General features: G+C 36.2%; 1 protein-coding gene across 1 annotated transcript; it reads left to right on the forward strand.

Moving 5' to 3' along the window:
* Nucleotides 1–1901: 1901 nt before the first annotated feature.
* LOC131625395 (uncharacterized) lies at nucleotides 1902–2940 on the forward strand. The gene is made up of 3 exons (XM_058896258.1): nucleotides 1902–2014; nucleotides 2326–2396; nucleotides 2626–2940. Exons 2-3 carry the CDS (start codon nucleotides 2330–2332, stop codon nucleotides 2862–2864), a joined length of 306 nt encoding a protein of 101 aa, XP_058752241.1. The 5' UTR covers nucleotides 1902–2014; nucleotides 2326–2329; the 3' UTR covers nucleotides 2865–2940.
* The last annotated feature ends 12912 nt before the right edge of the window (nucleotides 2941–15852 follow it).

The raw sequence follows: 15852 nt of genomic DNA on the forward strand, positions 1-15852 counted from the left end.
TCCATATTAGGATAGAAGTAGATAAAACGATTTTGACAATTTTTGATACAGTGATTATGGTCATTGGTGATCCGAGGAGGTACATGTAAGGTCAACATTCAAACACTCAAGTCAATAGTTAATAGAGGTGGAACTCTTGTAAGTGTGAATGACAAGAATACTTATGATCATCGGTGATCTGAGGAGGCACATGTAAGGTTCACATCTAAACACTAAAGTCAATAGTTAAGAGAGGTGGAACTCTTGTAAGTGTGAATGACAAGAATACCTGGACGTAACTTATAGTCACACTTATTTATAGTCACACTTATATAGAGGAAACATTTAAAACCGTTCCTAATTGATTTGGCGTGAATTGAGGATGACCATTATCTTTGATCAACGATTGAAATGAAGGTGGAAGTTGTACGCAGTATTCAAAAGTATTCAAAAGTGAGCGTTCTATTTCTTTATTAATGAGTAAAATGCTAAATTTGAGTCTATGATTTAGGCGGGTATTGATAAATATTTGGCCACTACAAAATGATAATTGATAATAATTAACTTAATCAATTGTAATAAAAAATTGTTAATTGCTTAATTATTCTCTATAAGTTGACAAATAGTTTTTTTTTATATCACTTTTTATAATTTATCTTTACCCTAGTTGACATTTTGAGTTTTTGTTTTCACCATATCCACTTTTTCCTAGTGCGATTTACTACCATGCATTCACATGCTTACATCACAATCCACTTCAATCCACTTGTACAAGTAAACTTAATTGAATAGTTTGGCTCTCAAGTTAATTCATAATAAGACAAAGGAAATCTTAAACCAAACATTATGCTCTTTTTATCGCAAAAGAAAATTGGAGGACCGAACTTGAGTTAATAAGAATCGAGAAATTTCTTATTTTGAATAACTAAGAAAATATAAACATGGCCTAGTAGCACATATTAAAAATGGTTTTATTTTTCAAGTTGAAATGAATTTCCAAACTTGCATTTTTACTGATCTTTTAAATAAAATATGAATTGAAAATCGAGACAACATATTATATTCACACAAAAATTTACTTTAAATAATGACACTATATTTGTTGTTTATGGTATTTATAGAAAAAAAATTTAGCAAAACAATTATTATTATTTAATTAATATTAAAATAGTATTTGTATAATATAAATACCCTGTTAATATACTTTATCAAATATTAAAATGTATCTGATTAATAATTTACTTAACATATATTTCATTAACCCCTTAGATTATTTTATTAATCATTAGAATTTAAGGTCTTCATCATTTATTTAACACAACTATAAAATAACTAAAGAAAAAAAGTATCTCATTAATCACCAAACACATTTATTTTGACCATATAGGAATATATTACCTTCGGTTATTTTTATAAAATAAAATTTACTTTTTTTTAATGAATCTAAAAAATTAACTTTCTCTTAAATGAATATATTACATCCAATTTTATTTATAAATAAAATTTTACTTTTTAAATTTATTAAATAATCAATATATATGAATTTATCATGGATCAGGTACATAAGATACATATATTGATGTATCTTTCAATGAATCTAAAATAAACTCAATAGTTGTCATTACTCATTACCTAATAGAGTCACAGTATTAGTAATGAAAATTTCTCTATAGACCTCCCAACCTTCTAGTCCACCTCTGGTGAAAAACCCAAACTATCCCTGACTTCGGAAGTTCATTTCCGAAATGCAAGAAAAAGGCGTTTTCGGAGATGCATCTCCGAAAGCGTCTTTTTTTTTGAAAAAATTGTCTTATTTCGGAAGTTCATTTCCGAAAACAGCATTTCGGAAGTTCACTTCCGAAATACTGCGCGTTCTGCAGATTTATTAAAACACTCCCCCTCCCCCATTCATTTAGCCTAACTCAAATCAAAAACAAGCAAAGGCGAAAATTTGTGCAAACAGAATTCCAAGGCTGCATCAAGGCTCCAATCACACTGCTAAACAACATTCAAAAGCCCTCAATCCTAACACTTTGTAAGGTTTGAAATTTTTAGATTCATTATTCAAATGCATGTTATTTAGGGTTTTAATTGCATAAATGATATATGGTTAGGTTGTTAGTAGTATTTAGGTTGTTTAGAAGCATTTTGATTTGGTTTGAAGTTTGGTTTAGGGGTCTGCCATGGAAGTTGCAGAAAACTCCATCGCAGGGGTGTTTCGGAAGTTCATTTCCGAAAACACCTCCATCCCAGTTTTCGGAAATGAACTTCCGAAATGTATTAGAAGTTCAAATTTTTTTGTTTTTTATTTTGTCTCGCATATTAATCGATTTCAATTGTTTACAGGAACATGTCAGACAACCAACCAGCACGCATCAGACAGGGAAGGGAGACCAAGCCTGCGTCGGCTAGAGAGGGTAGGGAGTGTCCGTTTTAATTTGCAAGTACTTTATTTTTAACGCCTTTGTTTATTGTGCCTGTTTCTTTGAAGTTTGTGTGCATGCGTTCTGACTTCTTTGACGGCGTGTCGCTGGTTTCCAACGTCTTTGTTCTTTAATGACTTGTCTGTTTCCCAAGCGTTTTTGTCCCCTTTCTTCTTTTATAAAAGGAGGTCTCATGGACCTTTCTTTCTTCATTTTTACGCAGGAATGGGTGGCGCTAAGGGAAGAAAGGGTTCTTCAAAGAAGGAGGTGAAGGAGGTGAAGGAGGTGAAGGAGAAGAAGAAGGTTTTGACTGGTTCTGCTTCTCGTCCCCTTGGGGTCCATTGCTCGGACGTGCAGGCTCAGTCTTCAGGCGTGATCAACGCTGATGGTTCTGAGACTGAGTGGGATGAGGATTGGTATAATTATCTTCATTCGGAGGAGTTCGCTCGTCGGGAAGAATAACGTGTTTTTGTTTTGTTTGATGTGTATTTTGTAACGCTCGTCGGGCAGAATAACGTGTCTTTGTTTTGTTTTGTTTTGATTTCAGATTGTATCTTTCGCACAGTGTTTTTGGATTGGATTTATCATCTTAGTATTTTCAGTTTATCTGTTGCTTATTTTTATTTGGCGTTTGCGTTTAATTAAAATGCGAGACAGTTTAAGAAAAAACATAAAAAAAAAACACAGTTTCTGCATAATTCGGAAGTTCATTTCCGAATTCACCCCCATGAGGTGTTTTCGGAAGTTCATCTCCGAAGACACCCCCCATGAGGTGTTTTCGGAGATGCACTTTCGAATTGTGGAAATTTTTTTAAAAAAAAAGCGCTTCGGAAGTTCATTTCCGAAGCAGAGGTATTTTGAGATTTTCGCTGGGGTGATCCCCATAGGGAAGTGGCTAAAGAAATTTTCATTACTAATTGATAAAGTATTTTAAGTGCTTAATGATCCAAGTACTTTAGTAATTTAATAACATAAATCCATAATAAAATTAAGTAGTATTTGAAATGGAAACTGTGTACTTCTTAAAGGGAAATAATGCCGCCGAGGTTGGTGAAAAGAAAACCAACCAAACGCCGCCGACTGGCTGAGCCTCCACTACCATTGCCACTAGTTGAATGTAAAGCTCCACTCGATAATGGAATTAACAGTAACAATATTGTTCATTGAATGTATATATAATTCAAACATATTTGTATAAAGTTTGTTTTGTTGTCCAATTTGACTAATAGTTTTTAGATATGATTATTTTTTTTTCTTTATTTTAAGCAATTATACACTAAGAAATAAACTATGATATTCGGTTGTGAGTTTTTTTTTAAGTTTTTTTATAAGTGTTAAATATAAAATTATATTTTTTAACTTACCAACTTAATGGAAACATAAATAAAATCGTTAAAAAAATATATATGTATGTTGATTATGTCACGCAATCAAATCAACTTACTTATTGAATGAGATCACCTCTCTCGTCGTTTCCTCCAATATGACCAACGTCTTTTCCTCCTCACCACAATCTTTAGAATTTAACTCGACATTTGTCATCAACAATGTGAAATTAAACTTGAGATGATGGTGAAATATTTTGTTTTTTTCTGAATATCTTTTAAGTCGTTTGAGGAGAAAAGTGTACTGTTGTTAAATGTCTATAAAAAAGTGAAAAAAGTTGAAAATTACTCACGCATGGAGAAATGATACTAATTAACAATCTTTTCCTCATCTTAGTGATGTTATGTATGTTTTAATCATTTTTGGAGAATTGTTTATAAATTTAATACTAACTGGATTTAAGAATCCATAAGTATCTGATTTATTTAATTCTATACAAACATGACAAATGTACATAAACCGTTAAATAAAATTCAAAAAATAAGTGAGGAATTAGTTCTATACAAAACGATGAATGTGTCATAATGAAATATTCAATTCTATATACTTACGTGTATGTACAACCACCGATTTCCAATGACCATATCCTTTATATATTTAGGATCGACATAGAAACACTCTAACTCTCGTTCATGTACTAGCGCTAGAGGAATTATTTATGCCTGGTCGATAATGTGACATAACATTTAGGTATATAATTCTTCATAAGGAGTCAATAACTCTTCATGGATCTCATTATTAGTAGGAGCGGTTGAACAACATTTTTTTTGTGCTTGAACCATATACAGTAGTTCTTTCAGACAATTGATCATCTTCATGTGTACACTGTGGGATGGTTTCATTGATTCTCTATATCATAAAAAAAAAGGAACACAAAACAGAATCATAAAAATTTCACGATATTCTCACATAACGCATATAATTCTTCCATGTATTTTTGACGATTTTTTTCGTTCCGATACTAATGCATCTTCAAATTCTTTCTTTTGACTTTCCAACTTCCTCTCAAAATCTTCAATCTCTTCAATCTCTTCAATCTCCAACACCAAGAACATGCCCACTATGCTCCTTTGTTCAGATTGTTTCTACTAATATATCATGTCATATTTCTTGAACAAAGGAACCTTCACAGGAAGACATAACCAACAAGTCATACACAACATGATAAGATAAAAATTGTTAATTACCAAAGTGATTTAAATAACTCATAATATATATACCCACAACAAATCCTACTTACAATTTTTTCAGTCACTAATCTTGAGGCATCTGAAGTGTAGTCTCAATTTTGTCTTTGTTGAGCCATCTTCCACTTCAGATGTTGTAACGGTTGAGATGGGTTGCGATCACGACTCATGGAATCCTCATCTCCTAGTTGTCTTTTTCAGTAATCATTGTTTTCTCAAGTTTCATGTATCCCTCACGAGACAATCTATGCGGTATTTGTTTTTTTTCCTTGTTCAACTTCCTTGTTTCACTTTTAACCTGTTATAGATATAGGAAAAATATTAACTTGCATGGTTGTATCTATAAAGCATAAGCATAAAATTATCTGAAAAATAAAATTAATACTAATCATGAACTCCTCAGAACTATGAGACTTTACAAATTTTTTCTAAACCCTTATGGTCAAGAAAATTATATCTCACCCACAAAAGATCAAGATCAGACTTAGGCTCTCTAATATAGTCACGCGTGAGTCGTGACTTAAAGCCCCTCCAACATGTACCAGCATAAGTGATCCCTTTTTTTCAACTTAGAATCATCGAAAAACTCAAACATCAACAACACAGTTACATCAATAAGTATTTATTAGTAATTATATAAAGTAATATCGAATCGATGTAAATTAAAATTAATACCTCAACATATGTCCATATGCTCGCTTTCACCTCCACTAATACATCTTTCCAATCATTTATCAATATACTGGCTTTGTTACATCCATGGAACACAACATAACTCTTAAAAAGAGAAGAATGAGGACTATCAAGTATCAAAAATTTGTTACTTGAATTGTGGACTTTTGATAATTTATCCATCATTGTGGCACCTCTTTGTTTTTTTTTGTCTATAGATTGAGAATCATTTGTACGAGTTTCATTTGTATAAGTAGTTTCATCACTACTATATGAAGAAGAGGTCATCTATCAAGACATAAAACATTCAACATCAAGACATAAACATAAACATCAACCACATTGGCATAAACAATGTAAACAACAACACCAACCGCAATGTTTGTATTTATGATCACAAATCATCATATGACAATATAGAAAGCCTACTCATAAAGTCTATGTATACTGTCATAAGGTAAAACACACAAGCATGTATATTATTTCAACATCAACCATTACATAAACAACAACACCCACAACATGTATAGTTTTTCAACACTAATAGCATAAACATAAACACAATGGCAACTGAAGTTTACTGTAGATGCTGAGGGAAAACGTTTATGTACCGGAAACGTGACGAATAACTAAAAAAGTTATATAAAAGTTGTTAGATTCTTTGTATTCCTCCTCGACGGTACGTAAGTCAAGAACGATGATGATGTAGTTTGTTTAACGATGTAGATGAAGATGACGTTAGTTGAAAAGAGTTAGGTTTCGTTAATGAACGATGAATGTAGTTGGTTGAACTATGAAGATGAAGATGACGTTGGTGGAAAAGAGTTAGGTTTTGTTAATGAACGATGAAGATGCTCTTGAATGAAAATATTTTCTCAATGCTAAATATTAAGGTTGAAAATTGTTTCGCAAATGAAAATGAAAAATGGCTACTGAAGAGTGTAGCGGGGAAAATCTGAGATCGAAGCCATTATATTGACTCGACTCAATATTTCAGTGAAAGTCGCCACCGCGCTTTATTTGTTTCCAAAGGAAAAGGGAAAAGAACGAAAAAACCCAAACTTTGTTTTTAAAACAAAAAGAAGAGATCTTAGGTACGGGTGTTGTTTATACAAGGGGAAGGTTTTAAGCACCCCTCATATCTGTGGTACTCCACAGGAACCTTTTTGAAAATCTGTGTCGTGTGTGCTAAAAAACGGGTTTGTTTTATTTTTAAAATAAGCTCGGCAAGACATTAAGCCTTGTGCCTACATACCTCCTCAGTGCAATGGAGAAGTCAGAGCTAATGTAGTTCCGCTTAAAAGGGGAAAACGTTTTAAAAACGAATAAACACTTTATCGTCGTCGGAGAGAAATACTCAGCCATTGATCTTGAGCATGAGAACAAATGAGTTCTTTGCATCATAAATGAAAGAAGGACTCCAACTCGGATAAAATCAACGAGTATGCCACTAGCTTTCTCACGCGGAAAAGATCTCATTATATCAATCAATTTCAAAATCGTGGGGTATAACCACTCGTTTCGACAATTAGTCGTGTCTAAATTTTTTGAAGAAAAAGGCCACTAAGGACAAAAGATATTTTAAAAGAAAAGGTTTTGAAAAGGTTTGCAAACATAAGAATATTTTGGAAAAAGGGAGAAGATTTTGAAAATTAAAGAAGGGGAGGAGATGAAGAGGCTAGCCTATTGCGTAAAAATAAAAGCTAAGGAAAGAAACGCTCTAACCGAAATAAGAAGCCAACACTTGACATTATGAGTCAAGGTAGATTTCCCATCCTTTGGATTTATCAATACCAAACCATCACATTATCACTTGGGGATCCAGATGAATTTATTATCTTAGCACCACTTTGCATTAAGCACATTAAAATTCTGACGAAAATCGGGCAGAGTAACGGCTGTTTTCGAGTAAAATCCTTATTTCAATGCCTTGGAATTAACCATCAAGGGCTTTCAAGGAAATACCTGCACATACAAACAGACAACAATCCAATGCCAGACAGACAGAATAACAACAGAGTAACAATATCATAAGGGTCCAGAGGTACTAAGTCCATAAGTTCGAATCTCCAAAATGCTTAGGATAGTAACCAATAGTCCGAAAGAGAACATTATGTGTTTTTTAAATTTTGGTTGATTATTAGTGTTTTAGCATAAAAGTAAAGTATGGTCCAAGTGGACAAAAGAAAAATAGCGGAAGCATAAACATAGTGTCCAAGTGGACAAAGAGAAAATGGCGGAAATATAAACGTCCAAATAGACAAAGGAAAAATAGCGGAATGTAAATATGATGAAATGATAAAGTAAAGCGATAAAGCGAGAAATATAAAGAGCGGTATAATAAAGTGCGGAAACTAAAATTAGTTGTTAGATGTTAAAGATAACCATCTTGAAACTTGTCAAGTATGTTATCAAAGTTAGTAAGAAAGATCGATGGTGAGTGAAGGATGTTCTCGGATTTAAATTCAATGGAACTTTATCAGAAGCTTGATAAAATCATAGCGACTACACGATAAATTTCCATAAGTCTTAAATCAACCACATACAATTCTCTTCCATATTTGATCTTTTTTTATTCGGGACACGAAATATTGCGCTATGTTAAGCAGATCGCCAAGTGATTTATGTAGAAATCACCCTACAATGAGGCCAGTCAAAACTTTATGTGCTAATGCATGCGAGAGAAATGATATGTAGATCATTCTCCAAAAGCAATACCGCACGAAAAGAAAATAGGTAACGATCTAGTCTTTACTAAGAATCCATAAGAATTCTCAAAGTATTAAGACTTTCATCGATCAAAAGAAAAAAAGGAGAAGAAGAAGATAAAATGCATAAAGTAAAATCAACTCACACTATCATTAATATCATTCATCTAATATTATGGATTTGGTCCTTTCAAACCTATCAACATCCTAGATCCAATGATATTAATGAAGTGGAGGAAGTAGGAAGCCAAAACAAGCATAAAAAAGGCAAAAAACCACATTCTGCCAGCAGGAAATCGATGTACCTCTGTAGGAAATCGATTTCCTGAGTGCAGAGTTCAAATTTTGAAAAAAAATAAGGTGGAAATCGATTTCCTACAGAGGGAAATTGATTTCCTGCACGCAACATTCAAAAAATCAGCATTAGGAGGCATAAAACTTGACTTAAGCAAACATACAAACACCTTATGATCACACATCAATTGGAGCACGAATTTTCCATCAATTCACCATCAAATAGGACCAATATAGCATCAAAGATGCATCACACACAAGCACAAAAGAATCACATTATGATAGATGAAAAAGAATGAAGAAAATTACCAAATCTTGAACAAAACTTAGATCTACTTCAAGAATCACCAACACAAATCTTGATCTCTCAACAATTGAAGAAAAAAGAGTGAAATGGATGGTGGTTTAGCTCAAAGTTTGTGAGGTTCAAGATGTGACTCACAAACTTTATGAAAGAAAAAGAGCTTTGGTGAATTTGGTAAGGATGAGGAGAGAAATTGCAAGGGGTTTTTTGGCTCTCAAAGCTTGAGAAATGAATTTGCAAGAACTTTTTTGGCTATCAAAAGCTTGAGAAATGAGGGAGTAGAGACCTCTATTTATAGGATGGGAGCAAGAGTAGTGGCAATTTGGTCTTTTTGCATTTTGTAATTAGCTTGTGTTTAATTGGTGTTTAAATGGTATTTAAATGGTAAAAATGGTAAAATGGGGTTAAAAAAGGTTTAATGAAGGGAATTAATTTTGGTGAGGTGGAAAATTGGTAAAATGACAAAAATGATCAAAGAAAATTGGTGCCAAAATGATGTCATGCTTCCCTCCTTATATTTTTTGAATTTCTCCCCAGGGAAATCGATTTCCCTCATGGGTAAATCGATTTCCATAGTGAAATCTTCAAAAATCCGTTTTCTTGCACTGTTTTGATTTTTGCCCGATCTTTTTCCTGCAAAATATAAACAAAAGAGACAAAATACATATTTTTGGATTTTGGTTAGTATAAAACAAATAAAAAGCTAAAAGTGCTTGATGATTCCCCTCAGAGATAATCACGGTATCAAAGATAAAACTCCACAATGGTGCTCTTGATTGATGATTGAATGCAAATGATGTATGATCTTAGGGTCAAAAATTGGGGTATGACAAAGAGACATGCTAACTGTGTTTCGTTTAAGGGAGTAAATGATTCCATCATGGTCAACTAAACCATCAATGGTGATATATGGTTTATTTAATGAAATTTTATAAAAAAGAGGTCGGGTTTTAAGCATTTAAAAAATTGAAAAATACATCACAACCGTTGAATTAAACAACCTTGATAATATGTTAATAATTTTTAATTAAAAAATAAATAAAATTACTGGCGCCTGAATTTAAAGATATTGCCACGGTTCTTCAAAGGACCGTGGTAACATGGGCATTGTTGTATATATTTTTTAGTAGTATTGAATATTATTTTGAAATATATTTAAAAAATACAAATGTAATTTAAAAAGTTAACTAAAAACTAAAATATGGAGATAATGTGAATTTCGTAACTATTAAATAAGGACAGTGTTATGTAAAAATTTGATTAGTATTATGAGAGAGAAAGACACTTCTTTCCTCTCCCTTCTCTCTTAACTTTGCACTGTTCATCGGTTTGTCCTGCTCGTCGGAACCTACTCAGGTGGGGGTTTCGAAGGGTTTTTTCGTTTTAATGGAGTGGAAGCTTGCGCAGAGGAAACATTTTAGGGCTGTGAATCCAAGGTGGGATTGTTTTCCTTTCAATGGAGGAAGGAGGTTAGGTGATCAGGAGGTTATCGTCTCAATCTTCTTTTCTGAAATTCCTAATAGAATTGTTGCTAAGGACATTTTTGAGCTCTTCGGATGTCATGGCGAGGTGGTGGAGGTGGTGATTCCACCAAGGAAGAATAAATTTGGGAAGAGGTTTGGTTTTGCCCGGTTTGTTGGTGTGGAGGAAGCTTCTTACTTGGCGGTTCGGTTGGATAACATCCTTATTGACGGTAAGAAAATACACGCAAATGTCCCTAGATTCGAGAGAAATAGTAAGCAGGGTGGTAAGGAGGTGTCGAGGGGGAGGGGAATAAAAGGTTCTTTTGGGGGGCACTATAGCGGAGGAACATCTTTGAAGGAGGATGTGAGGAAGGAAGCGAGGATGGATGTTAATCCGAGGTTTCGTAATGGATGCTCATTTGCTGAAGTGTTGTTGAAGGAGAAAGCTGCTCCGTTAGGCGTTGAGGTTACCTTGTTGAACTTTGTATCCAAGGAGGAAGATATGGCCAGACTCAGTAAGGCTTTTGTGGGTGTTGTTCTGAATCCTGGAATGGCATACAATATTCAAACACATTTTGAGGTTGAAGGGGTCTTCTCTATCAAGGTTACTCCGATGGGGGAAAATTTGTGTTTGCTTGAAGAGTTGGAAGAGGGGTACATCAGGGAGTTGATCGGAGAAGGACAATTGTGGTGGAAGTAGTGGTTTAAAGAGATTAGACCTTGGGCAACGACGGATGTTGATTCTGACAGAGTTGTATGGATTAGGATCTACGGGGTGCCTTGCCATGCGTGGAACGCGCAGTTCTTTGTCTCGTTGGCCAATTCATTCGGTTATTTCATTTGTTTGGATGAAAACACTGCAAATAAAACATGTATGGACATAGCTCGTATCATGGTGCGGGTGAAAGAGGTTTTCACATTGGCGGAGAGGATGAAGGTGGAGATTGATGGTGAGGAGTTTAGTCTGGAGATGAGAGAGGATTCTTAGGGCCCTATGCGTTTAAACAGAACAAAACCTGCTTCGATCATTAGCCAGTTGGAAGAATCGAGCTCGCAGGACTTTGGGTTGGGTCATGGAGGACGAACGGAAGAGGATGATGATTTTTTCTTTTCAGATAACGCTTTATCCGATGGATCTGCATCTAGAGTCTGTCGTGTAAAAGGAAGTAAGGTGACAGTTAAGGGAGCAAGTAAAAGCAAAGGGGTCAAACAGGTTACGGTCCTATCATGGCAGAAAGATCACATCGAGACACACAAATCCTTTGATGGGGCGGTGAGAAGTGCCAAGGCTAGGGGAGAGCCCAGTAATCGCAGAGACGGAAAAAGCAGTAGTGGAAAAGAAGTTTGTTTTTCTAAGGAAGGAGGGGGAGAGTCTGCATCTGTTGGTACTAGGGTTCCATATTCGATTGCTCAAGGTGGGGCCAACGTTATTTGGGTTAATAGTGAACGCGTGGCAAGGAAGTCAGAGAGGAAGAGGATTAGGTTCAAAAGACTAGACTGTATTGTTGGGCCAAGTAAGAACCGCAAAGGAAGGCCCAAGAAGAAAAAGGAGGTGTTGAGTGAGGCCCAGTTTGGTCTTCATAGGGATCATAAGCCCATACCGTCTGATCCTATTTCTCTTTTTTCTTTGGAAGCTTCATCTTATAGTAGACGATCTGGGAAGTCTGTTGGGGAGAACACGGAGGAGACGAATATCATTAGGTGCAATAAAATGTTATGCGATTCCATGTGCCAAGGTGTAGGAGGGGACAAACTCACGAACTACATCAGAAGATTGGGTGTTAACGTTCCTTGGCAAGGCTCGGAGGTTCAGGTAGGAGGATCCAGTAGTTGCGTAAATGAAGGACAAAAGGAGCTAGAGAACGAGTTTCAATGATTATCGGCTCTTTTAATATTAGAGGGGGTTGCAGCTACGTTAAGAGAAGAAGGATCCAACAAATAATTAAAACAGGGAAAGCATATGTGTTTTTAATTCAGGAATCGAAATTGAAAACGTGTTCGGATTCTACGGCTAAAAGCTTCTGGCGCGAAGACGGTATCAACTATTCGGTGTCTAATTCTGAAGGTATGTCTGGAGGTTTAATAATCCTGTGGAAAGCTTCTTCTTTGAATGTGGTTTTTAGTTTTAGGGGGGCTGGTTTTCTGGGCATAAAAGCTATATGGAAGGATAAAGTAATTTACATTTGCAACATATATTCTCCTTGTTGTCTGTCTCTAAAACGAGTTTTGTGCAAAAAGTTACTGATGTTAAAGGATAGTTTTAATGATGGGGAATGGCTTTTAGGTGGTGATTTTAACTCTGTGAAAAATGGTAGGGAAAGGAAAGGTAGGACAGTGGTGGGTTACCAAGCGGAGTGGGACGAGTTTTCTGGTTTCATCAATGATTTAGGGTTGGAGGATGTGTCGTGCAAAGAAAAGAAATTTAGTTGGTTTAGTAGTGATGGTAGGTCGAGAAGTCGGATAGATCGTTTCTTGGTGTCTAGCAATTTGGTTAATTGGTGGGGTGTAGTATGGCAACAGATTGGCGATAGGGATATATCCGATCATTGTCCCATTTGGTTAGTGGTGGATAAAATGGATTGGGGACCGAAACTATTTAAATTCAATAACGAATGGTTTCAAGACAAGGGCTTTATTGGTTTTGTGGTGAAGGAATGGAATGGTATGAATATTCAAGGACGTGGCGATTTTGTGTTGAAAGAGAAGTTGAGACTTCTCAAAATTAAATTGAGATGGTGGAACTATAATATCTTTGGCAAAGTTAACCTAGAGGTGGAGGAAGGAGTCAAGGAGATAAATGCTTTAGACAATCTTTCCTCGGATGTGGAGATGGAGTCGGGAGATAGAAGGAGGGCGAATAGTAATTTTTGGACTAATCTCAAGATTAGGGAAAACATGTTGATTCAAAAGGCAAGACTTAGGTGGTTAAACGATGGAGATGATAATAGTAGGTTTTTCCATTCGATTTTGAAGAGGGGAATGAGGCGTAATTATCTTGGTCATATATCTACGGCAAGAGGGATACTCAATGAAGTGGAGGATGTTAAGGAGGAAATTTTTGATCAATTTGGGTCTAAATTTAAGGAGAGTGAGGCGTTTAGACCGGCTTTGGAGGGAGTTGCTTTCAATAGGCTTAGCAACGAAGACAAGTGTCTTTTCGAATTACCTTTCGAGGAAAGTGAAATAAAACAAGCGGTGTGGAGTTGTGATGGGGATAAAAGTCTGGGTCCGGACGGTTATTCAATTCTTTTCTATAAGAAGTGTTGGGAGTTTGTTAAAGCGGATGTAATTTCGTGCTTTAGGGAATTCCATTCGGGGTCTTCTCTTGCTAAAGCTATAACGTCTTCATTCTTGGCTTTAATTCCTAAATCTAACAATCTGTTAGGCTTAGACGACTATAGGCCTATTTGTTTGGTTGGCAGCATTCACAAAATCATTTCTAAACCGTTGGCGGGAAGAATCAAACATGTGATCGGTAAAGTCATTTCTAGTAGTCAAAGCGCTTTTGTTCCGGGGAGACAATTGTTGGACGGGGTATTAGTGGAAAATGAGTTGGTAGATTACGCTTCGAAGGAAAAAAAGGAGGTGTTGCTTTTTAAAGTAGACTTTGAAAAAGCATATGATAAGGTCAATTGGGAGTTTCTTCAAGCCATGTTGATAAATATGGGGTTTGGAGAAAGATGGTTAAGATGGATGAATGCCATTGTTTTTTCGAGCCATATGTCGGTTTTGGTGAATGGGAGTCCCACTAAGGAATTCAAGGTGGAGAAGGGATTGAGGCAAGGAGATCCAATCTCTCCTTTTCTTTTTGTCATTGTAGCGGAGGGTTTGAAGGGCCTTGTGAATAGAGCGGTGGAGAACGGTGATTTTGCGGGGTTTTCGTTCAAGAGAAGGTGCTTCATAGATGTGCTCCAATTTGCGGACGATACTCTCTTGATTGGAGATGGTAGTTGGGCTCATTTGTGGGCCATTAAATCGGTTTTGAGAGCTTTTGAGATTATCTCCGGTTTAGGCATAAACTTCCATAAAAGCAAAATTATTGGGATTAACATTAGTGACAATCGGTTGGAGATGGCTACTAATTTTCTCGGTTGTAGGAGGGAAGGGAAGGAGTTTACCTTCTTAGGTTTACCCATAGGAAGTAACCCTAGAAGGATTATCACTTGGGAGCCATTGTTAGTGAAGGTTAGAAGGAGACTAGCGAGTTGGAAAGGAAGATTCCTTAGTTTTGGAGGAAGAATAACTCTAATTAAGGCGGTTCTTAGTAGCCTTGATATTTTTTATTTATCGTTTTACAAGGCCCCTAAGAAAGTTATAAAGGAAATTAATCGTATCCAAAGTAATTTCTTGTGGGGCGGTACGGAAGATAAAAGGTGCGTCCATTGGGTGAGTTGGGATTCGGTTTGTATACCGGTGGAGAAGGGTTGTTTGGGAATTAGAAGAATTGGAGTTTTTAATTCCGCTCTCTTGTTTAAGTGGAAATGGAGGATTGTAGACAAACCGGGGTCTTTGTGGTACGGTGTGTTGAAAGCGAGGTGTGGAGATGTCAATTTGATGGTGGCTCATGGGGATGATTATAGTAAGGGGAAGGAAGCGATGTCTTGGTGGTGGAAGGACATCCTGTCGTTGGAACCGAATGACTTTTTTAATACTAACTGTTTTTTTCTCTAGGTAACGGCGGCATTACATCGTTTTGGCATTCTTATTGGACAAACCGGGGTCCTCTAAAAGATTGTTTCCCTCTGTTGTATAGTTTATCTTCTCTGCAGGATGTTTCTGTTGCCCTTATGGGTAGTTGGAATGACGAAGATTGGAGGTGGGGCAATTTTGGCTTGTCACGATTCGCTGAGAACAGCCTGTGGAATCCTGCAGCGGCGCCTGTATGCCCAGCGGTGTTGTCTTCTTCTTCTGTTGCCAGTCTGCTGCCACAGCCCCCAGTTGCACAGCATTCTGTCCCGGAGCCGGTTCTTCTTCGCCTGGAAACAAACATCAATTTTGCTGAGTCAGTGGAGAAGCTGCAACTTGAATTACGAAGCATTCCCCTTGATAATTCTAGTGCTGACAGTGTGTATTGGAAACCAGACAAGGAAGGTAATTTTTCTGTTAAAAGCTGTTATGGAATTCTTTGCAGAAATCACACTCTGTTTGGTCTGGAGGGAGAGTTTGATAAGGCTCTAATGCTTGTTTGGAAGGTGGAGGTCCCGTTGAAATCTAAGACTTTCGGATGGCGTTGTTTTATTAACAAGATTCCGACAAGGGGAGCTCTTTACCGGAAATGTATCATTCTTTTTCCCAACTCTGTATGTGCCTTTTGTGGCTGCTCCGAAGAAGATTCGGTCCATTTAATGTTGAATTGTTATTGTGTCGATTTGGTGTGGAGGGATATTGTCGAGTGGATAGGTTTTGATAACTATAAAGCGATGGATTTGAAGGATA

This window comes from Vicia villosa, linkage group LG1 (genome assembly GCF_029867415.1).
Source record: "Vicia villosa cultivar HV-30 ecotype Madison, WI linkage group LG1, Vvil1.0, whole genome shotgun sequence".
In the NCBI taxonomy this organism is placed as follows: Eukaryota; Viridiplantae; Streptophyta; class Magnoliopsida; order Fabales; family Fabaceae; genus Vicia; species Vicia villosa.